General features: G+C 47.0%; 1 protein-coding gene across 2 annotated transcripts in view; it reads right to left on the bottom strand.

Annotated features, from left to right (window-relative positions):
- The window catches only part of OTULINL (OTU deubiquitinase with linear linkage specificity like), a 40,649-nt gene extending 23,220 nt beyond the window's left edge, over positions 1–17,429 (bottom strand). The window contains exon 1 of one of the 2 annotated variants that reach the window (XM_070411916.1): positions 17,246–17,429. In XM_070411916.1, coding sequence (XP_070268017.1) covers positions 17,246–17,318 — 73 coding nt within the window. In that variant the 5' untranslated portion in view covers positions 17,319–17,429. Of the gene's footprint in view, positions 1–4,700; positions 4,846–17,245 lie in introns of those variants that run through there. The other variant, XM_070411915.1, reaches the window with a different exon arrangement.
- Between the last annotated feature and the right edge of the window lie 6,789 nt (positions 17,430–24,218).

Genomic DNA, 24,218 nt, shown 5'->3' with positions numbered 1-24,218 from the left:
GGGCTCGATCACCAGTAGGGGGCATGCAGGAGGCAGCCAATCAATGATTCTCTCTCATCATTGATGTTTCTCTCTCTCTCTCCTTCTCCCTTCCTCCCTGAAATCAATAAAAATATTTTTTTACAAAACAGTAACTGGGCAAGCAAAGAAAGACTTAATAAGTTATTTTAAATTACCGTGTATCTATCATCCAACAATTCCGCATAGACTCAAAGTGAGAGTCACCTGGTTAAATCAACAATGAAAGACTTAAATTCTCAATTCAGAGTTTAGCAAGCATAGAGTTTTATGTGCTACAATTTCTGTGATTTGGGTTTATTACCTGGGAATACCAGCAACAGCACTAACAGTACTCTTGATGCCCTAGAAATGGACCTATAACATTTTTCTATATTCTTATTTTAAACATGATGCCACCTGTCTATTCTGGCTCCAATTAAATGAAAAAGTAGAAAAATGGAGCATGACTAGAACAAAAGATTACTGGCAAAATGAGAGTGTAAACAAAAACTTTTCTGTGTTGGTTTATTGTGAAGTGACATCTAAATATTCTTCCATTAAAATAATTACAAATCAATAAATGTGTATGGTATACAACCTTGATTTTCAAAAATGGATTGTCCCAAGCAACTGAACCAGAGGATTCAAGTGGACAGGAGAGAAAGGCCAAATACAACTGGTCCGATAAGTCCTCCGAGTTCCAGAGACTCCAATAGCCATGTATGAGGAGCTGTGCCTGCAGGAAATTTTAGCGGCTAACAATAACTTTTCATAATCTCTCTTCTCCTGTACCTCAGACCTGAGAGATACCTGGAGCAACAACAATGGTATAAAGATGATAACCCAGCTTTACTTTAGAACAGCGTAAGTGTGATGCCGTAACCTTGGAAACTAGAGTGCTCTCGGGTATAAGCCTGCACTGTTTCAGGAGACAGAAGCAGGCGGGTGGTTAGGAGTCTGTTGTGGGTGGAGTCACGCCGCCAGGGTTTGAATCCTGGCCACCACTTACGAGCTGGAAACTTTGAGCAAATTCCATAACCATTCTGAGCGTCACAAAGTGGCACTTAGAAAAATTACATAAGACTATCCGTGGGCATGGTCTCGTGTCCAGCACCAAGAAGAGAACTAAAATGTCCAATGTTATTGTGATGGGGACAGCACTGGGTGCTACAGGCACAGAGGACAGCACCCACCCACTCCAGGGAGCCAGGTGAAGAAAGGTCACTGTCAATTAATAATTGTGCCAGTCAAGAATGTCTACTTAGCTAAAACACCTGGTACCAAAAGTTACATTTTATTTAGCATTTAATCTATCTAACAGAAAAGTTGGGAGTAGAAGTATAAAGTGGGGCAAACAGGCTGCAAAAACATCAACTATGAACCACCGGCTTTAAGCATCCTGTTGTTTGTGTGTGGTGTGTGTGTGTGTGTGTGTGTGTGTGTGTAATTGCAGTGTTTGTTTTTTTCCTAAGCCCTCAAACTATTTTTTAAGTATATTTTTATTGATTTCAGAGAGGAAGGCAGAGGGAGATAGAAACATCAATGATGAGAGAGAATCATTGATCGGCTGCCTCCTGCACGCCCCCTATGGAGGATAGAGCCCGCAACCCGGGCATGTGCCCTTGACCGGAATCAAACCCAGGACTCTTCAGTCCGCAGGCCGACGCTCTATCCACTGAGCCAAACCAGCTAGGGCTCAAACTATTTTTTAAGGAAGGAAAACATTTCTCCTTAAGGTTATGACTAGCATACGAAGTACCACAGCTACTCACCCCCTCCCCCTTGGCGCACACTGCCCACTGCCAGTGCCCCTCCTGCTCCCGGTTCCACTCCTTGAGCGCGAGGCTTTGAGGGCACTGGAATAAGGTTCTAGAATAAGGGCACAATTCTAAGCACAGACTTGTGTTGAGAAGGGAAAGTCCGTGCCCCACAATCCTCATCACTCGGCTTGCCACTGACCAGCCAGTGGGTTCCAATCTGCCCTCTCTCTTTAACACAGGAGTGCTCACCAGGTAAACTCACCTGCCTGCCTAGTGTGGTACCTGTGATCCCCATGGGAACAGGCCAGACTGGTCATGGCAGGTCGGAAACATCTGCTTCATACATAGAGCCAGCCACACTTGAATGGCTTTGGAATAAAAGAATCCAAGACATTAAGAAGTACACGTTCCACCCTAGCCAGTTTGGCTCAGTAGTTAGAGTGTCCGCCTGTGAACTGAAGGGTCTCGGGTTGGATTCCAGTCAAGGGCACCTACGTGGGTTGCAGGCTCAATCCTTGGTCCCGGCCAGGGCACGTGAGGGAGGCAACTAATCGATGTGTCTCTCTCACATCGATGTTTCTCTCTCTGTCTCTCCCCCTCCCTTCCACTCTCTCGGAAAAAATCAATGGAAAAATCTTCAGGTGAGGATTAACAACAACAACAAAAAGAAATACGCTTTTTAATTAGCAGAAAAGTCTAGGTGAGAAGGGGGGGTCTTGTACCAGTCTGCATGTGATTCAATTTCCTAAATGGGGATTAAAATGAACAACGACCTCATGCACAAGGTAACCATAATAATAACAGCAGCTGCTCTGTGAGTACTTACTGTAGGCCACGCACGGTTCTAAGCACTTTATAGGCAATAAATGAGCTGACACACAAGCAGCACTCAAACACATTAGCCATGACCTTTATTTCTAAACTTTTGTTTAGCATTAGACTCTTCGCTCCAACCCAAATCTTACCCAGAACAGCATATAAAGCAGGAGGGTGGCAGTACAGCTGCTCCGTAGATAGCTGGGGGCAGGGGAGGATCCGGCTGATGGCTCCCCCATTCCACACTGGGCAATCCTGCTCCCCCCTCTCCTAGCCAGGCCAGCCCCGAGGGACCACCATGGAGTTCTAAGGCTCCTGAGAACACCAACTGAAAACTCTGAGCCTCGGGTCTTCCCTCACCATCTCATAAACGAACGGATGGATAGTGGTGAAGAAGAGCCACCACTCACTTAAAAAGAAACAGTAAAGATGGCTACCAAATCCCCCTGCCCACTTTGTGAGTTTTCTCCTGCTATTGCCCGTTTGCTTTCTATTGTCAAGTATTCCTTGTTATCCTTTGCTATTATCTCAGAAGGAAACCTTGGTCCCTCTCTGAGGGGTAGGTTAAAGAGCTGTGGCATCCTAGCTTTGACAAGTGATTGTAAACTTTGTCTTTTCCAAACAGCCCCGACAAAGAAGGGAAACTATGCTCCTACGTCCTCGGAGGTTATGTTTGGGAGAGAAAAGTTTTCCATAACCTGATCCTTGAATTGCATTCTTCCACCACCACGCACCAACTGCAGGCCCCACAGGCTGGAGCAGAGGAAAGAATTCCTGCTGGGCCCACAGTGCTGGCACACCTTGAACGTGGTGCACTGGAAGGAAACATTCCTGGCAATTACGTTAAGCCCAGAGTAGGCACCTTTCCGCCTCTCAATGCAGCTTTTTCCAGCCGTGACCCTACCTCTATTTCCAACATTGCTTTCTCTGCCAAGATAAGGCAGGGAGAAGGGAAGAAAATAACATAGTGAAAAGTTCAAACGAATACACCCACAGGAAATATTTGGCTAATTCTATAATAATCCAAGGTGCAGGAAGGTTGGAAAATGAGTTTATTCTCCAAACTTTTGAGAGTGGGAGGTAAGTCGATCACAGAACTCTCGACTGGGAGGGCCCTGGGGGTCCAGCTAGCCCAACGCCCTTGTTTTACAGGCGAGGACGGGGAAGCCCAGAGTGGTTATGGCTTCTAGGCACACAGTCCTGGGCAAAATGATGCCTAAAACTCACGTCCTGCCTCCCAGAATGGTGCTGTTTCCACTGTACCCAACAGCAAAAGCCCCAGCTGTTTGCTGTGTGAATCAAAGGCTCCTGCTGGGAACAAGATCAGCAATCAATACGCAGACCTGGCACCTGCCAACTTCCCATAAGCGCTGCAGAACCTGGAGCCCAAATGCAGGGAACAGGCAGGCTCCCCCAATTCAGCGGTGGGCTCACACCCCTGGAATGGTCACCAGAGAGCTACAGAAGGGAAATGTGCTCAGAGTGGAGAAGCAGTCGTGCCCACCTTCTCGGAGCTGAGACCAGAAGGATGGCCTGGAAAAAAGCCTTCATGTCTAAGGTGAGGACCCGCTGCCAACGCAGAGGGCGGGGACCCCGAGGCGCAGGTGTACCCCAGACCTCAGCGACCTGGGCCACACGGCGCTGCTGCTCTGGTCCCTGGTGACACTGTTGTTAAAAAGCCAGTTTTCCGTTGTTTCGCGAGTCTCGCTCGCAGAAAAGGTGTGGGCCACATCCTCTGCCAGGAACGCGCGAAACCCATCAACTTCCCTCCGACGACAATCAAGTGCTCAGAGGGGACGCCGAGGGGGACCCCGCCGCTCCCCGGAACCCCCACCCGCCCCGCCCCGCCAAGCACCTGCCCGCCCCGCCGAGGCCGGTAGCTGGCTGCCCGGACCCAAACAGCTCAGCCTCCCGAAGACGCAGTTCCTAATCCGATGCGACCCGGTCCCCGACGGCGGCCCAGTCCTGCAGGGTGTGGGGGTGCACACCGTCTCCACCCCGGTCAGGGGCCCCCAGTCTGCCAACCCTCCGAGCGCGGGACTCGTACCCCAAACCCGGGACTGGCCGGCGGGCGAGAGGGCGCCCCACGCTGCCCGGGGTCCCCCCACCCCGCCCGGGACCCACCTGAGGCCAGGGGGCCAGGCCGGTCCCGCTCCCGCTCCCGCTCCCGCGCCCGCGGGGGGCTCCTCTGCGCCGCCATGCGGGCCGCGCGCTGCGGACGGGCGCCGAGCCTCGCGGGTGGGTGAGTAGCCGCGGCGGCCGCCGCCAGGCCCGGGATCGCTTTCCAGCGGCGGGCGGGGGTGGGAGGCGCGGGGCCGCGGAGGGCGGTCGGTGCTCCCACCCAGGCGCCAGGCGGATGACGGACGCGCCGTTCCACCAATGACAGGCCGCGGCGGGCCTGTGGGCGGGGCCTCGAGTCTGGAGCGGGGCGGGGATAGGCGGGACCTCAGTTGGGGGGCGTGGGATGCTCCAGAGTGGCGCGGAGGCTGCTCCCGGGACCCAGGCGCTGCTCCAAGGGAAACAGCCCAGGAATTCCACCTGGACGGATCCGGGATCTCCCTGGCACTTTACCCCGATGCCCACGGAGCGGGACGGGAAGGAAGACACCTGGAGGCTGGGTGGTGGGGTGAGGGACCAGTGCCCTTTGCTCTCCACCTGCACAGTGTCTCGATTCCCTTTTCTTAGGGCCCGCCGCTGGTGGGTCAGAGCCGAGGAGGGCGAGCCTGGAAGGCAGATACAGCTTTGCCCCAGGGCCCGCTCCACGAGATTGGGCATGTTTTCTGATCTTTATTTGCCTCTGGGTCAGCAGGACGGGGTTATGCTTACTTGGAACTCGCAGGTTACTTGAGGAGCGGGAATGTGTGCGTTAGTGGCAGAATGAATCCTCTGATAAAATGATTTGAAAAGGAAAAAATGTGGAGTAGCAAACAGTAAAAATAAACAGCCCAACAATAAAAAGACGCTCACAACAGGTTCTTTTGCCCCAAATTTCATAGTCAGATGGACACCCCCCCGACTTTTTAAATTTTTTTTCAGAAAAAAAAAAATAGAACTCCAGTGAACACTTCCTCTTTTTCCAATATACACAATTCCAGAGAAAGATTTTCTTGTGCATGTCTTGGCACCTTTTGAAACAAATTTCACAGCTAAAACAAGATGTGGGAAATACCCTGCTCCCTAGCCGGTTTTGCTCAATGGCTAGAGCGTTGGCCCTCGGACTGAAGGGCCCCGGGTTGCATTGCCGTTAAAGGCACACACCTGATCTAGGGCGTGCAGGAGGCAACCAATTGATGTGCCTCTCCCACCTCGGTGTTTCTCTGTCTCTCCCTCTCCTTTCCACTGTTTAAAAATTAATGGGAAAATATCCTCGGGTGAGGATTAACAAAAAGCAACAAACAAACAATAAACACCCTACTATTTTAGGTGGCTCCAGTGTACTCAGGACAATGTCTACAAGAACAGAATCGCTTTTCCCCTTTTCAAGAGTAAATAATTAGCAGGTCACAGGTTTTTGGCGAATCCAATATATTTCTGAATCAGAGCAACAGCAATTAATATAATGTTGGATATTTACTGACAGCTGATAGATATCAGGCCAGGCACTTGGGTAATCCTTTTACCTATTATTTTACGCCTTATTTCACTTAATCCTCATGCTTGCTCATGAGGTAAGTACTGTTATAATCTCCAGTTTATAGATAAGGAAACCAAGGCTCAATAAATGTGAGTGGAGCGTTTGAACCTAGATCTGATCTCTCAACCACCCTACCATTCTGCAGCCATGACTCATGGAAGATAATAAAAATGTTTCCAAACTCTGCTGCATGTTTAGGAAAAAAAAAATCCCTTTTATCCAAATCAGATTTTAACATAGAGGGAAGTTTTCTATAGCCATAAACTAACTTTCGTGTTAGAGCCATGTTACTCATACAAAACAAATGACTTTAAATTGCTGTGTTAAACAGGTTATGAACAGTGATGAGTACAATTGTCTATTTAAAAAAAATTTTTTTTATTGATTTCAGAGAGGACAGGAAGGGAGAGAGAGATAGAAACATCAATGATGAGAGAGAATCATTGATTGGCTGCCTCCTGCACACTCCCCACTGGGGATAGAGCCTGAAACCTGGGCATGTGCCCCTGACCAGAATTGAACCTGGGACACCTCAGTCCACAGGCCAACGCTCTATCCACTGAGCCAAAACCAGGTAGGGTTACAATTGTCTATTTTAGAAGCTGAAAATAGTAGGACTACATTATTGTGGTATAATAAAATAAAATTTACCTAAGTCTTTAAACCACATAACAAATTAGCCAGTAAATTCTTCCTCCTTCCACAAGATAACATTTATGAACCCTGTTGTTTGGACTCAGCCTAAAATAATCTTTTCAATTAATTCATGCTCAGGATCTCATGGTTTGCTGTTCATTGTCACTCCAAAAGCTGAGTGGGAGGCCTCTTAGTGTGGTACTTACAGACCTAGACCTTGAAGCCAGACTACCTGGCTTGGCTGCATATTAGACACCATCTTATGCAATGATTTAACCTTTTGTGCCTCAGTTTTCTCATCTGTGAAATGGGTCTCATAAGACTTTTTTCCTCATGGGGTTGTTATAGGCATAAAGTGATTAAATGTGTGCAAAATTCTTAGAGTAATGCTTGGCACATAATAAACACCATACAAATATTAGCCAAATAAAGAGGATGTGACTACACGTAGACATTTGTGATCGACTTTCTGAGCAACCCACGTGTGATGTTCCAAATGCCTTAATAATTACGAGGTTGTTGATTTTTAATAAAATATCTAGATTGTGAGCTTTTTGAGGGCAAGAACTCTGACCTAGTGTCTAGATTAGAGTTAGAATATTGGTGAAAAAGTTCATTGAGAATATGGTGTGAGGCCAGCTAAAGGTGGCCTCACACTCCACAGTGGTCTCAGCTAAAATGTTCACACAAATAACTGCATTCACCAAAATATTGACTTTAGACCAATTGAAAAAAAAGTCAGTGCCCAGCATTGTGCCTGGAAGCCACTTGACTGTGATGCTGGAGAGTTCAGCATGTGTGGCCGGTGCAATGGCCACTTAAGATAGTCACATGAAGGATCCTGATATGGGCCAAATCAGAATAAAGAAAGAATGGGGGGGGAGGGGAAACAAACAAATAAACAAACAAGCAGCCTGCTCAACAGCTCTTTGCAAACATTTTCTTAGGCTTTTTGTTTTCACAAAGTTTTGGCCATTTGAACTCTGAAATTGGAATGCCAACCTCCAGAACCTTTGAAGACATTGCAAAATGTACTTTCCATTGCTATGCCAAATCTTTCATTTTACTCAAGGGTCACTCATTTACATCTGGGTCAGCCTCGAGCTGGGGATAAGTTGACATGGGAAACCGACTGTACCTTTGGGCAGTAATTGCAATCTTCCTTCCTATTGAGAATTTCCTTGGTTGACTGACCTCCACTTAAACATCCTCCTCTAGTAGGGAGGTTGCAAAGGAAGTTGCTGGTCAGTTGCTACAATTCCTGTACCAAGAATTCTGCCTGGCACATGGAAGGTACTTATTCAACATTCATTGAATGAAAATATGAACAAATGGGTGAGTGAAGGTAATGGCTAAACTTGCTACTAAGAATCAGTGAAATTTTCCCACCTGCCCTCACTTCCAATTGTCATCCAAATTCATCGTCTGTGTGTGTGTGTGTGTGTGTGTGTAGTAAAATATATTTAAAATTTACAATTTCTAAGTGTACAGTTTAGTGGCACTAAGTACATTCATACTATTGTGTCACGATCACCAGCCATCCAGCTCCAGAACTTTTTCCATCTCCCCAAATGGAAACTCTGTACCCATTAGACCCTAACTCCATTTCTCCCCTCACACTCAGCCCCTAGCAACCATCATTCTGCTTTCTGTCTTTGACTACTTTCTGAATTTGACTACTCTGGGTATCGCACGTAAGTGGAATCATACAGTATTTGTCACTTGTCATTTTGTGACTGGCTTAGTTCATTTGGCATAATAATGTTTTCAAGATTATTCCATGTTGTGGCATGTGTCAGAATTTCCTGCCTTTGTAAGGCTGAGAGTATTCTATTGTATGTATAACACATTTGGTTTATCCATTCAGACCTCAGTGAGCACTTGGGTTGTTTCCACCTTTTGGCTACTGTAGACACTGCTACGAACAGAGATGTTCAAACATTTGAGTCTCTGCTTTCAGTGCTTTTGGGTATAAACCCAGAACTGCTGGATGGGTCCTCCAAGCTGTTCAAGCTGGGGCCTCATGCTACCATTCCAAATGTGTTACTTGGTCTGGGATTCAGTCTAATAGCCATCATCTAATTGACAACACTATCCTATTAGTCATTGACACCTTAGGGCCAGCAGGCCTGGGCTCTTCCTAAGAGCAGATGTTCAGAAGGAGAGGCGAAAAGAGCTCTAGTGCTGGCGAGAGGGATACAGGAGGTCAGCTGAGAGCCCTAAAGGGAACTGAGAGGTGCGGGGGTGGTGTGTGTGGAAAAGAACTTCACAATTTTGTGTAAGTCCAGACCAGCACTTAGCATTTCCTTAATTAAAAAAAAGAAAAGTAGACAGCTTCACTGTTCCCCAGATTCCTGATATCTGTCCTGCCTGCAGTTTGCATAGAGTGGTGCTCACTCACTGTCTCTGGCCTTTGACCTTGATGTTTGTACTCCTTGGGCCCTGGCTGACTCCCGTGATTTTTCCAGACACTGCTCAAGCCTACTCTCCGTGGAGAAGCATTTCTGGGCCACCCACGACGAGTTAGGAACCGGTCGCCACCACCCTCTTAAGTATCCCCCTGTTCCCACTGCATGCACTCAGTATGCTGGGAGCCTCTCGTCCAGTTCCTCTTCTCTCCCACACGTGACTGTGAGCTCCCGAGGCCAGCGACAAAGGTCTGTTTCTCCTGAGTGTCCTGCGCTATGTCTGGTGGAACTGAACGAGCGCTTGCAGGGTACAGCATGTACCCATTATGCCTCTCTTCAAGGGTTTACTGTCCGCTTTGCTCCTCATCACCAGGTTCAATGAGTCTGCAGGTGGGTCCCTTCCCTTTCTCTACAAATGGGCTCTGAGTACTTCAGATGTCCTTGTCCACGAGTTCTCTTTCCGAAGGATGGCACTTCCTCCTTCCTGCCTGGTCAGCTTTTCAAGATTGCAGGGACAGCAGGAGCCTTGCCACATGAAATATACAAGTGAAAAAACAAGTTTGCGGTATAATCGGACAATCAAATAAAAATATGTGGGCAGCTACAATCTCTAAAACTTTGAGGCACTTCACTGGGCCTGCAGCTCTGATTAACCAACACAGCATTGCTTTCTGTGTTTAAAGAGGAACAAACACGGCAGCCGTTGTGGCTTTGTCTACCCCCACCCCATCCCATTTTTAGAAGCAAATCCAAGAGTAGGAAAGAAAACCAGATTGCTCTTTTTTTTCCAGCTCACTTATTTCTCAGACGCCCCAGGCAGGCACACTCAGTTAGTTGACTGCTTGCATAGCCTGAACTTTTGCTGCAGGGTTGAACATTTAAGAGAGTACAGCTGGAAGAAGAAAGTGAATCTTGGAATCATCTCGATCTGGATCCCCACCATCAATTACTTGAACAATAATGGGAAATCTCTTATCCTTTTTGGGCCTCAGTTTCCTTTACGGAAAGGAATAGAAGGTACTGGTTGATTTCAAAACCCATCTAAATCCTGTAATCTTGATTCTGAGACAAAAAGATCAGTTTAAGAACTTGTGGTACGTCTAAATAATTCCATACCATGCAGCAAACAAAACTCATACTGTCAAAAATATTGACTGACACTGGAAAGACTCATTTTGGGGACCCAGGGGAGGTAGAATTTCTTTCCTCCTGTAGGGATTGCTGTTGTGTGAATGGGGACTTCTGCAGCCCTTTTGTCACTATAAGGAAAGAGACTGCCTAATGTTGGCATGTGTATGAAGGAAGTGAAAGAGCCCTAGGACAATGTGTGAGCTCCTGGATTCAGCCATACCTGAAGCAATAATATTCCTATGTCTCTCAGTTAGATAAGCCAAAAACTGTTCCTCCCTATTTTTTTTTTAGCTTAAGCCTATTGAAGATCAATTTCCTATTAGTTGAAATAATATTAACATAGTGTATGAAGCCAAATTATGTGGAAAAAATATTTATGTACAGAAAAATACTGGAAGAATAAGCCCCAAAATATTAATGGTTGTTAGCATGGGTGATAATATTCACAGCTATTTTTATTTTCTTCTGCATACTTTTCAGTATTTTCCAAAATATATATCACTGGTATACATTTTTAATGTTATTGTAACACACAATTCCCTATGATTGATTTTTTTACAGCGAGGAAGGGAGAGGGATAGAGAGTTAGAAACATCAATGAGAGAGAAGCATCGATCAGCCGCATCCTGCACATCCCCCACCGGGGATGTGCCCGCAACCCAGGTACATGCCCTTGACCGGAATCGAACCTGGGACCCTTGAGTCCGCAGGCCGACGCTCTATCCACTGAGCCAAACCGGTTTTGGCAAGATTTGATACACTTTTTGATGTTTCTCGTGGAATGGGTCATTGCTCAGGCCTGAGATTCTATAGGGGTGGCAAACTTCCTGTAAAGAGCCAAATAGTAAATATTGGAGGCTCTTTGAGCCATGCAACTACTCAGTGCTGCCTCTCTGGCAGGAAAGTAGTCCTAGATAATTTGTAAATGAATGAGCACGGCTGTATTCCCATAAAACATTATATAGGAATACCATAGTTCAAATTTCATATGATATTCACATGTCACAAAATATCCTTCTTGTTTGGATTACTTTTCAACCATTTATAAATGTAAAAACCCATCTAGCTCACAAGTTATACAAGGGCAGGTCCACATTTGGCCCGAGGAATGAAGTTTGTTGACCTCTGCTCTACTAAGGGAAAATGCAATGTTTCCACCATCTTGCCCAGTTCAGAATGAAGCTTATTTAGTGGCTTCCTAGAGCTAGAAATCATAAGATATATCAAGGCAAAGAAGATAAAGATTAAGGGGGGAGAGGGGTGGGAATTAAATTCTCTTTGGCTTGACTTAAAAAAAAAGATAAAAGTGGGGAAGTACCACAAATATTCATTTAACCCTTCCTATGTTACAGACACAATGCTGGAGATTTTTCATATGATTATTGACACTTTACTGATGAGTAAGAGAAAGTTCACACAATTAAGCATGAGCCTTTGTGAAACATCATAGGTTAAATAAAACAAGACAAAAAAGGGAAAAATTAAAATTACCAAATGCCAAAAATTGGTAAATAGTGCTTTAACAGGGACAGATTACCTGAGTATTTTAATAACCTCTTCTAGCTTAAAATGACCAGAGAAATTAAAAGAGAAGGATACAGAAAATCAAAGAAGAAACACCAGTAGACAAAAACTTTATCACATTTTTGGAGGAGAAGTAGGTGGAGAAGTGTGCCTGAGTTAGCAGAGAAAGAAAGCTGCCCCCTAAGATGCCCACTGTCCCTTTGAAAAGGAAATTTATATTTATAAATATATAAAACCAACAAGGAGAATATCTAATAATAATCTTTATAATATGTAATGAATGGTTATTATATTCCTGGTACTTCTCAGTGCTTTACATCTATCATCTCATTTAATCCTCACCAAGACCTCACACGTAGGTAAGATTATTACCCCCATTTTACAGATGAGGAAATGGAGGCACAGAGAAATAACAAGACGCTTTGAAATTGGATCAGAGGACAAGAAAGAATTCTTGGAAATGAAAAATGTGATAATCCAAATAAAGCATTTAACAATGCCTCACCCATAGCAAAAGCTTAATCAATGTTAATTATTGTTTTGGACCATTTACTTTCTGGTTCCACTTTCTTTTCCATTATTGTTTAGTGATGTACACCTAGGTCTACGTCGGAGCACCCTTTATGTTACAAGCTCTTGTTGGACAGAGGGTAAGATTTTAGAATCTTGGATTATATCACAAACTCTAGTCTAGATCCTTCCTTTGAAGGGAATGGACACTGAGTTGAAGAGAAGCCCATGAAAAAGGTCAGTAACCATTATGGGTGCAACCAAGAGTAGAGCCCTGGTCCCCTGGCTCCCGAGTTACTGCCCCTCCAGGTAATGCCTTTTCTTGGTTCAGCCCAATAGTGGACATGCAGGCGTGTCAGCTCAGCCCGCTTCTTTCAGGAAACACCAATCACTCCCTGGTTCCATGATGTCTAAAAGGGGATGCCAACCACAGGTGCCATTAGAGCATCCTCATTGCTTCTGGTTAAGGGGCCAATGACCCACAAAGAGGCAACAGGGGCCTTTCCCAGGTTTGGGATATAGACATTAAAATAAAGAAGTCACTTTTCACTAGGGTTGGTAGTACAGAAAAGGGAAAGTAATCTTTTCCCTTTACTCATCTTAGGTTCCCTAGCTGGGGTCCTCGAAATCAGACAGGCCAAAGATGGATTAACAGGAGAAGAACAAACAAGTTTATTAACAAGTGCATTACCCATATACATGGGAGTACCCAGCAATAAGTGACCCAGGGAGATGGTTAGAAATGGGGATTATATACTCTCTGAGGCTAAACAAAGAAAGGGGTTCGGGCCAGGGAGGCAAGTTACGGGAAGGTGACCAGGAAAAGAATAGTAAACAGAGTTGTTTAGTAAGGCTGTCATGCAGACGTAGGTCCCTGCCTTCTCCATTGATAGAGCTGTTAAGAGCCCTTCCCTTCCCGGTGCAGAGGGAGGCATCCTGACAAATGGAAATTTATAAATATGAATTTCCTTTTCAAAAGGACAACGTGTGTCTAGCGATCTATCAGTCCAGTTGGGACAGGAAGCCAGGGGATTCCGGAAGGGAGGGCTCCAGGGAGAAAAATGGAATTGGTTATGTACTAATGGGAAATAATGTGGTAGGCACCTGATAAAGCTGATGGCACACTTGGAAAAAATTTAAATATGGGTACCTAGAAAACGAAGCTGGTGAACAAAAGGGAGGCAATTAACTCCAGGAAGAACAAACGGCTGTACAAGAAGGGAAACATCTTGGCTCAGCAATAAGCAATTGACACCGTTTTAATAAGGTTAGAAAATGGTGCTGTAACTACCATATCGGTAGGATAAAAATGAGGAGATAAAAATGAGGGAAAAGAAAGAACTCTGACCATTCGCAACAACATGGGTGGACATGGAGAGCATTATGCTAAGTGAAATAAGCCAGTCAGAGAAAGGTAAATATCACATGATCTCACTCATTTGTGGAATATAATGAACAACATAAACTGATGAACAAAAATAGATACAGAGACAGAGAAGCATTGAACAGACTGTCAAAATTCAGAGGGAGCCCTGGCTGGTTTGGCTCAGTGAATAGAGCGTTGGCCTGTGGACTGAAGGGTCCCAGGTTCAATTCCAGCCAAGAGCACATGCCTGGGTTGCAGGCTCGATCTCCAGTAGGGGGCGTGCAGGAGGCAGCTGATCAATGATTCTTTCTCATCATTGATGTTTCTATCTCTCTATCCCTCTCCCTTCCTCTCTGAAGTCGATAAAAATATATTTAAAAAAAAAAAACTTCAGAGGGAAGGCAGGGGATGTTGGGGGTGGGGGTTAAGAGGTCAACCAAAGGACTTGTATACATGCATATAAGCATAACCAATGAACACAAACACTAGGAGGGTGAGGGAATGTGCTGGGAGGTGGGGGTGGCTGGGGAGAGGTCAATGGGGGGAAAAGGAGACGTATGTAATACTATGTGTACTACTTTAAACTATAAAGAATTTTTAAAAAAGAAGAAAAATGAGGGAAAGAGTGACAGAGACAAATTTTAATCCTGTAACAGGAAGTCAAAAGACAATGTCTAAAATGATAAGGAATAGAAAAGGCATATCATTTAGATATATGAAAAGAAAATAATTATGAGATGAATTAGGAAAAGAACTGAAATGTTAGAGCAAAAAGCTTAGGGGTTTTGCTGCTGTTTAAGCAAAACTGTGTAGCTCTTAAGACCATAAGTAGTTACTATTTTAAATAAATATAGTATCTGTAAATAGTAAATATACAAAGCCATATATACTATTATTTTATACTAGAGGCCTGGTGCACGAATTCGTGCATGGGTGGGAGGGACTGTGGGGAGTTGGCCCACCACAGGAGGTTGGCTGTGGGAGCACACTGACCACCAGGGGCAGCTCCTGCGTTGAGTATATGTCCCCTGGTGGTCAGTGCTAGTCATAGCGACTGGTTGGCTGGTCGTTCGGTTTTTCAAGTCGCTTAGGCTTTTATATACAGATATAGCAAATATGTACATATATATTCATGCTATATATTTCAAAAATATACATATTTCATTTTATTTATTTTATTTTTTACATTTATTTTTTAATCCTCACCTGAGGATATTTTTTCATTGACTTTTAAAGAGTGAAAGAGAGAGGGAAAGACAGAGAGAAATACGAATGTGAAAGAAACACATTGATTGGTTGCCTCTTGCACATACCCCGACCAGGGCCCAGAGCCCAGGCCGGGGAGGAGCCTGTAACCAAGGTACATGCCCTTGACTGGAATCCAACCCAGGACACTTTGGTCCACAGGCTGATGCTCTATCCACTGAGCCATAATGGCTAGGGCCAAAATGTACATATTTCAAAAAAGTATGTATTAAAATATAAGATAATCAATAGTCCCCAGAAGCCATAAATGTGGGTTATATATCATGACCTTAAAAATAAATCAATTATCTTACTCCATTAAAATGAGGCAGTAAATATAAACACAAGAAACCAAGAACTATGTCTCCTTTAAACACCAGTCTCTGTGAACACAATGAAATTTAGTGATATAGAAAGAAGAAAAGGCAAGAAGAAAAGGAGTTTTCATTAAAAGCAACCTCTCTACTACTAAATGGCCAAGAAATACAAGGAGAGTCTTTATCTTGATGGTGGCCCTGAATCCAGCGAAGGGGGGGTAGCCTGTGAGCAGACAGGAGCCAGGTTCCAGCCCCATGCCCTTTAGAACATCATGCTCAAGGGCAGAGCTGAGATTTCAGTACATAAAATATCAAACCTCGTCAAAATAATAGCTATGAAGGTGTGTGCATGCATCTGTGCCAGAGAAAAATGAAGAGTTTCCATTTTTCAGGAACTCGACATTCTCAAGTCTTCTTCCCTGGGCACAATTACCCTGTCCCTGTGACCCCAGCCCTCCATGTCCTGCCAGCAATCGTGGGACATGTGTGATGCTACCAGTTCTGTCCTGGAGGCTAAGAGAAGATTCCAGAGAGCACTGCTTGGTGCCCCTCTGCCCAGCTGACCTCCAGAGTCATGAGGGTCTGATTTAGGCTCCCCCCTCACCCCCTTACATCCCATCCCTGGCCTAGAGCACCACTCTAACCTCATGGCGGGAGTGGGGGGGGAGGAGCTTTCCCACCAGGAGACCACGTGAGGGCAAAAGATCTGAATGAGAATGACGGATCCATCCTGTGGGAGTTGCCCATGCACAAATACCAGAAAATCAGGACCTTGTGGTTATAAGGGACAGAATCCCAGTCAGAACCAGCACAGGTTAAAGATGGAACTCATCCACTCTATTAACCAGGGAAGTCCAAGGGGTAGCTCTGGCTCCACGCATAACTGTTTCCCACTGTCATTACTCTCTTGGTCTCTGTCTCAGTCTCTACCTCTCAGTCTCTAAGGCGCATGGGATCCCTACTTAGCACACAGTCCCAAAAGAAGGTCCTCTCTTCCCCCGCAGCCACAGAAATCTTAGAGGATGGGTGTGGTCCCACAGGAAACTCCACACACAGGCACACACACAGGCACACATACACAGGCACACACACATGTACATGCATGCACACATACACACTTCTGGAACAATCACGGCATGAATCATTGCATGGACTCAGCCTGGATCATGAGCCCAGAGGCGCGGTGGTGGGCACTTGGTTTAACAGCCCCACCAGATAGGGCACAAACAGTTCCCAAAGCAGACAGGCCTGTCTGTTACCAGAGAAGGGAGAAGGAATCACGGGCAGGCAAAAATGACAGAAATCCATATTCCTAAAAAAATATATAACTTAAGCATAACTATGACATAAGCATAATCACATACTTAACAGAGTGTTATTCTTGCAGTAATTATCACCACTACCAGGAAATCAGTGAAATCCAGGAATAAGCCAGGAATAAGCCGCTATCCTGGGCCTTTGCAGATTTCCTCCTTTTGTCATTCTAACCCGGCCGCATTTGCTAATTCCCTATTCAGTCTCATAAAATCAGATTCCCAGTCATCATCAGAGCTCTTTCCAGCGAATACTGCGGCCTGAGGTTTCTCCTTCTCCCGGTCGGCAATTGCTTAGAGTACACAGTTGAGCCTCACTGACCGCATTTCTCGAACTCTTGCTCTGCCTATTCCTGTGGGATTTCACAAAGAAACCTGCAGATGCTGGAACTCAGGGAGTCAGCTTGTCTTCAAAGGTTTGCCCGTTTGTTTTTATACTGAGGTCATCGGTTTTCTGATAAGGCAGGTAGAGCCTGCGATTTCCCATGACGGCAGATTTCCAGTGCTGGCCGCACACTATCTCCCACCCCGGAGACATTCTACCATGCCACCTTGCCACCCTCCCATCAAGGGGTGGAGTCCTACCTCTTCTTGAACCTGGGCTTCTCGTGACTTGGTTGGCAGCACCCAGCACCGCGGAAGTGATGCTGTGTGCCATGGGTGGGGATGCCGCCTCCCCCTCGTCCTCTGGAATACTCGCACGTGGACCACCCAGCTGTCCCGCAGGAAGTGTAAGTGGCTGGGGCTGCCATGCTGGGAGAAGTCCTGTTACATGGAGAGGCCCGTGTGCGCACTCTGGTTGGCAGGCCTTGGTCTCTGCGGCTCCCAGCCCGTGCCAGGCACCAGAAGGAGAGTGAGCACACCTCAAGATGATGTCAGCTCCCAGCTGTCAGCCACACCCAGCCTTTGAGCCTTCCCAGCTGAGGCCTCATACGTCACAGGGCAGAGAAAGGTCCCTGCTGTGCCTTTTCCAAATTCCTGGCTCACAGGATCCATGCAGGTAATAAACAGTGGTGGTGCCTGAAGCAGCAGAAGTAACTGTAACCACCGCCTGCACAAACCTTTCCGGGGGCAGACCGGGAACTCAGAGCACCATGAAACTGGCCCACGGTTCTGTGACCCCCAGAAGGAAGCCTGTGCAGAGTTACCGAATTCACAGACGGTGAACGTGCAGAGCACATGGCTCTGGAGTCGGTCTCACTCTACACGCAAAGACACTGAGTCTGTGACCTCTGAAGCAAAGTCAAACAACAGTCCTTTTCTTCAGGGAGTGGAGCGGAGCCTGGAGCTACATGTCAGTCCGGGTTGGCTGGGATTGTATGATTTAGAGGCAGATGCATGTCACTGCTTTATGCCTTGTCCAGGAAGAACAGCTAGGAAGCTCATCAACCATCTCTGTTCGTACTTCCGTTCTACTATATAAGATCCACTTGAGGTAATGCTTCATGCTTGGAGCTCCCTGGGCCAAAGTGATGAGTTTGAACTGTGTGCCGGCCATTTGAATTCCTGGGGCCCAAGATGAGGACTTTAATTATTACAGGACGGGTTGCCTGTCTTGGAAATGCATGTATCAGCTCAGAAAATGAGCTGAGCCAGGGGGCCTTGGTTAATAGGAACCAGATTAACATTATCAGTAGGTCCTGTGACTCCAAGGTCAGACTCTGAGTGGGAACCCTGGTTTCCCTGATGACTCTCTCTGCCACCTTGGGCAAGTCCCTCAGGCTTCCTGAGCCCCAAGGTCTCATCTGGAACCCCAGGATCACCAGTGCCTCTCTTGTTGGTGTGTTAACACATGGAATGAAGTTGTACATGTAAAGGATTGAAAGCTTGCTTGACATGGGGCAAGAATTCAATCATGTGGGCTATCTACACTAATAAAAGAGAAAGATGCAAATTGACCATACCTTCGTGACACCCACCAGCCAATCAGGTGTGAGTATGCAAATTAACCCAACAAAGATGGTGGGTTAATTTGCATACGCAGGTGCAGAGCAGCTGGGGGCAGGGCAGATGCAGGCGTTCCACACATCCCCAGCTGCTCCAGGCCTCTGGGCAGCATGGGAAGGCGGAAAGGTGGCTCTGGCCAGAGCAAAGGCAGTGCCGGCAGCCAGGGGAAGGAAGGCCCATTCTTGCACGAATCTTCATACATCAGGCCTCTAGTAATAATATGATATGATATAATACTATGTGGTTGATATAACCATGTTCTCCTATAAATCGTAATCACGGCTAAGAGAGGTAGGCTTTGGATCCAGAGCACCTGGGTTCAAAGGCTGATTACCACTTGGTAGCTAGGTGACCTTGGCTAATTCACTTAACCTCTTTATTGCCTCAGTTTCTAACTCTGCAAAATGGGGATAATAGCAGGACCTAGTCATAGGGTTGTTGGGAGTTAACTCACATAAAGCCTGGAGCCCATGCCTGACACATAGTAATCACCCAATAAGTTTTTTTCTTTTACTAAAGTATTTTTACTATAAACATGTCCTTTGCTTTATATTTTGAAGCCTTTCCAAAGTCTAATAGCTAGGATGTTGCTGTTAGATCTAAAGGAACTGGCTTAAACTTAAGGCCAAAGGTTAGGGTGGTGATGGTGTGGCATTGGCTTCCATCCTCCGGGCCTGGCATCATGAGGCTTCAGAAACACTGACTAAATCTGCAAGTCTCATGCGAGGCTCCATTATGAGCATCATCACTGACTTAAAAATCACACACCTTTCCATTCAATAGTCTAAAAAAGCCCACAGGTGCGCATAAGCAATCACAATATTTAAGATGGCTCCACATAATACAAAGCCAGGCTCACAGAAGTCCAGAACCCTGATCCTTGAGGAAGGTGAGCACCCACAATCGATCCCCTGCCTTTCCCCATCTCTTCCCATCTCCCTCTTGTTTCCTTCATCTTTATAGAGACACGACTGTAAATGTAAGGTATACAACGTGTTGATTTGCATTTACCTATTGCAAAATGATTACTACCATAGGTTAGTGAACACTTCTATCACGTCACATAATTACCATTTCTTTTGTGTGTTAAGAACACCATCTCCTCTCTTTGCTGGCATAATTGATACCCTGGCCCTACTCCCTTTCAACCTTTTACATTTCTTTCTCCCTGAGAACTAGAGAGAACATGTAAGTAAGGTCATCGCTTTCCTGACCCATTTAGAGGTTGGGGTAGGTCTCACCATCTCACGTTTCAGGTCAGGAGGGAAGAGTTCAGTTCCAAAGAGAGAGGTGGAGAGCCGCTGGCAACGCCCTCCTGAATGACTTCTGAATGAAGCGGGTGTAGACCCCAAGCTTCCTGTGGTTTTTACTCTCAGGTTGGCCGCTCGAACTTGCACCTCCTGGTAAGCACGTCCACGCCCATTCCGGGTTCACCCTCATCTGCTCTATTGCTCTGGCCCCCACCATCTGTCCTTTGCCCAGAGAGCCGCTTGGGCAAACAGAACGGTGGGCAGGTGGGGCAGGAAAGAGCCCTAATTACCCCAACAGAAAACACAAGGCGAAGATGAAGGGCCTCGGGCTGGTTTACAACAGTGTAGGAGCAGGGGGCAGGGGCCTCACCCTGCAGGGCCCACAGGAAGCCGGAGAGAAACTGAGTTCGCCACACTAGGCATGTCATTGGCTCTGACTGGTGTGCTTTGAAGCAAAGTCTCATAACACGTTTCAGCAGCCACTCAGAAAGCAATAACATCAAGTGTGGAATCAGTGTAACTCTGTCCTGTGCTAGATGGCCTTATAGTGAAACGTGGAGATTTTTCTTTTTTCTTTCTTTGCCTCCTAAAAAATGAAATAAAATAACAGCCCTAGCTGGTTTGGCTCAGTGGCGAGAGCATCAGGCTGTGAACTAATGGGTCCTAGGTTTGATTCTGGTCAAGGGCACATGCCTGGGTTGCGGGCTCGATCCCCAGTAGGGACTATGCAGGAGGCAGCCAATCAATGATTCTCCCTCATCATTGATGTTTCTCTTTCTCCCTCTCCCTTCCTCTCTGAAATCAATAAAAATATATTTAAAAAAATAACAGTAGTCAGTGACCATAGAAATACAGCTTTGCTTTTGTGGGTTGATTTGTGGCTTATCATAGCCAATCGGGCTCAGTCCCCGGATTCCCTCTCCTGATCCCCGCCTCCTGAGGCTGCCCGTGGTCAGCGGGAGCCTCTGCAGAGACAAAACCAAACCAACAACGGGCCTGGGACAAAGGCACTCACTCGGATGCCTCTTCCTTTGGAAGATTTTTACCTCTGCAAGCGAAAGGTGTGGACTTTAGAACGACGGAGCTCGTACTAACTACAAGTTGCAGATTTTCTGGTGGCATTTGCTTATGTAATCTGAGAGGTCAGTGGCCAGTGGGCAGTGTCTGTGGTTTGCAGACATCTTCAGTGCAACTGGGAGAGTCCGAGAATCACCCAGAATGCAGAGTGGAACTCCAACACGTCACATTGTGTGCTTAAATGACGAGGGGACGTGATTTAATCCAGATTTTCCCTTTCAAGCAGTGATGAAAAGTAGATTTTATGTGAAGCTTCAAAAATTGTACATAGTAAAGAACCACCACTGTGACCCTGTCCTGCTCTGGACTCCCCTTCGCCCAAGAGAAGCCCTGGCTCAGACCCATGGAGCCTGAGCTGTCTCCCCAGACTCTCTAGGTCGTTCCCTACCCCCTGCCTCTGGCAAGAGTCCCACAAAAGAAAATTGAGAAGTAATTATGGAACACTGTCTGTCGAATTTCCTCTTTGAGGGGCTGCCTGTTGGTAAGTGGTTAGGAAACCAGATGGAGTTCCGGGCACTGTCGAGGGCTTTTCCAGTGTCCCACCCTAACTCCAGAGCCCCGAGAGGCTCACCTGGCTCAGATCGGCATGGCTATTATGTCATAAAACGTCTGGAAAAGAGGGCAGAATATTCTATTCCCAGCTATGAGAAAGCATCCTGGGTGAGCTATAGTTTAAATATGGCCCAATGATTCCCTTGTGATGGGCAAAATGCATTTGTCATTTTATAGAATACTAGAGGCCCGGTGCACGGATTTGTGCACCACTGGGGTCCCTCAGCCTGGCCTGCACCCTCTCACAATCCAGGAACCCTTGGGGGATGTGCAGACTGCTGGTTTCGGCCTGACCCCTGCAGGCCAGGCAGAGGGACCCCACTGGTGCATGTTTGGGGCTAGGGAGGGACCACGGGAGGGCTCCAGGGCATGTCCGGCCTGTCTCGTCCAGTCCCGATGGGCGGGACCCCAGCAGCAAGCTAACCTACTAGTTGGAGCATCTGCCCCCTGGTGATCAGTGCACATTGTAGCGACTGGTCGAATGGTAGAACAAATGGTTGAACACTTAGCATATTAGGCTTTTACTAGTATTATATAGGATTGTGGTCCACAAAATACTAGTCATGTGGCAATGAAAGCTGACATTCTTGAGAAGATGCTTCACAGTGTGACCCAGGATGTCACACAGATCTGCCAATTTCCACACCAGTATTCAGGGGAACAAGGCCATGCAAGGCCAGGTGGAGTGGGGCATGGAAGTACGGGCTGCACTGACACACAGCCTGTCTTCTCCTGGGCACCCCAGTTGCCAGCAGACCTCCCGTACCTGACCTGCGCACATTACCGTTTATGTTTGCATCACACATCTTAGGACAGTTGTGAGTGACAGAGACATAACTCAGGCTGCCAGAAACAAAAAAGGGAATTCATGGTGGATATTACCAACATGTCTGGGTTGCTTTGGGCTTTAGACATGGCTGGACCTGTTGTTTAAACCGTGTCATCATCAGCCAGCCCACCACAGGAAATGCAAGCAGACATTTAAAAACCCACTGGGACAGAGGAGATCCCCAGCCCACAGCCTTTCCAGAGCTGGGTGTCTGGCAGGCGGGGCACATTTTACCAGAGGAATAACGATGTGAACAGCCATCGGGTCCCAGGCTGCCCACGGTGGCCTACTTAGCCCAGCAGGGGCTGAGCCGGGTGATGGAAAGTCCTTGCCATGGAGAGGAGCAGTAAAGAAACAGGAGAGCAAAAAGCCAGGGGTTCCCACCTTTGTTGCTGCCTCTAGAACACACGTAAAGAACAGTGGGCTGAATGACTGGGGAGACAGGAAGTAGATGGCGAAATAGTCTCCTTCTGTCTTTTATCATTCTGAAGGGAACTCATGGCCCTGGCAAGGACTTGAGTAACCACAGCACCAATTCTGTGCTAAGTCCACTCTCACCTGAAGGCGTGGGTGTGGAGGGCGGGGCTCGCTGTGCGGATATGTGTGGAGGTGCGTGAAATGCATGCGGTTAGCTGCTCCACCACACCCCGTACATAAACGGTACCGTCTTCATTTTTTAGAACACACACCTAATTGGTTGCTGCTCTGAGAGAAATGACAAGAACATCTGTCTCAGGTATGTGGGCGGGGGAAGTCCCCTCACTCCCCGTGTTATGCAGAAATTCCCTGAACGAATGCTGTCTAAGAATCAGGGGCAGAGCTTCTGGTGTTCCCTGCAAATAGCAACAGTCCTACCAACTGCCTGGCACTGTTCTGGAGACTGTGTATGTGATGAATCATTTCATTCTCACAACAGCCTCGGGGTGAGGACTGTTACCATATCCCCGGCTCACAGGACCTCTGCTAACAGGTGGCCCTTACCCCCCATGGCTGCCTCCTAGCCCCCGGCCCTCCACCTGGTGCGTGGGAGGCTTGGGACTGCCTGTGCTCCTGGGCCCTGCAGGGCCCGCAGGTGAGGAGCCGCTCCCCAGCCACAGGCCCTGCTCTGCACCCCAGGAGGCTCAGCTGCGTGTGGAGGGTGGGGTGAGACTGGCCGGGGAGGAGGGATAACTGGCCCCCACCGTGAGCAAGGCCCACTCAGTGGAGTATAGGAAAATGGTGACCTTCAGCTACAAATATTTTTTTACCTACATTTAGGAATTGAGGACACACAAAACTGAATTCATAAACCAACAAAGAACCTGCACTAGGTGAAGGGTCAGAGTTCACCTATTATAATGAGAATAAAAAAGTTGAAACTTGCAAAGCAATGGATAAGCACCCTAAAGGAGCCTGGAGGGTCAGCACTGAACTGATAGGATGAGTGCAAGCACCAAGGGTGGCAGGGGCCCCAGAAAAATGTGCTGTGGGTAGAGCCCTAGAAAGAAGGTCCCAAGGACTTGCCTACAGAGACCCCCGGAGTGTCTTGAGTTCAAGCAACTCTCCATCCGTCTCCAGGTGAGCCGTCTCCACGGTTGCCAGGCGCCCGAGGCTGCTGGGCCACATTCCCAGACACGTGCACCCACACTCAAAGCCCCCGTGGCTGGAGGACATGCCAGTGAAACTCTGTTCTTTGCCTTGGAAAGCGTGCGGCTTGCACAATCCTACGCTGAGCCTTTGCTCCGAATTTGCTCCGACGGGAGGGACCACGGGTCCGGCCATCCTGCCAGTTTGCCTGCAGCTCATCCTGTCCTTCATGGGAGGGTCTCAACCTGCACTCGAGACCCCCACCTGCAGCGCAAGGGCTGACGTTCTGGGCTTTGTTTTAGTTTTAATGTGGGGTGAGGAGGAAGAATTACATCTA

The sequence above is a fragment of the Myotis yumanensis genome, unplaced genomic scaffold (assembly GCF_028538775.1).
Source record: "Myotis yumanensis isolate MYYU_CA2020_CCGP unplaced genomic scaffold, mMyoYum1.0.hap1 SCAF_4, whole genome shotgun sequence".
Taxonomy (NCBI): domain Eukaryota; kingdom Metazoa; phylum Chordata; class Mammalia; order Chiroptera; family Vespertilionidae; genus Myotis; species Myotis yumanensis.
This window is presented reverse-complemented; position numbering and strand designations above follow the sequence as displayed.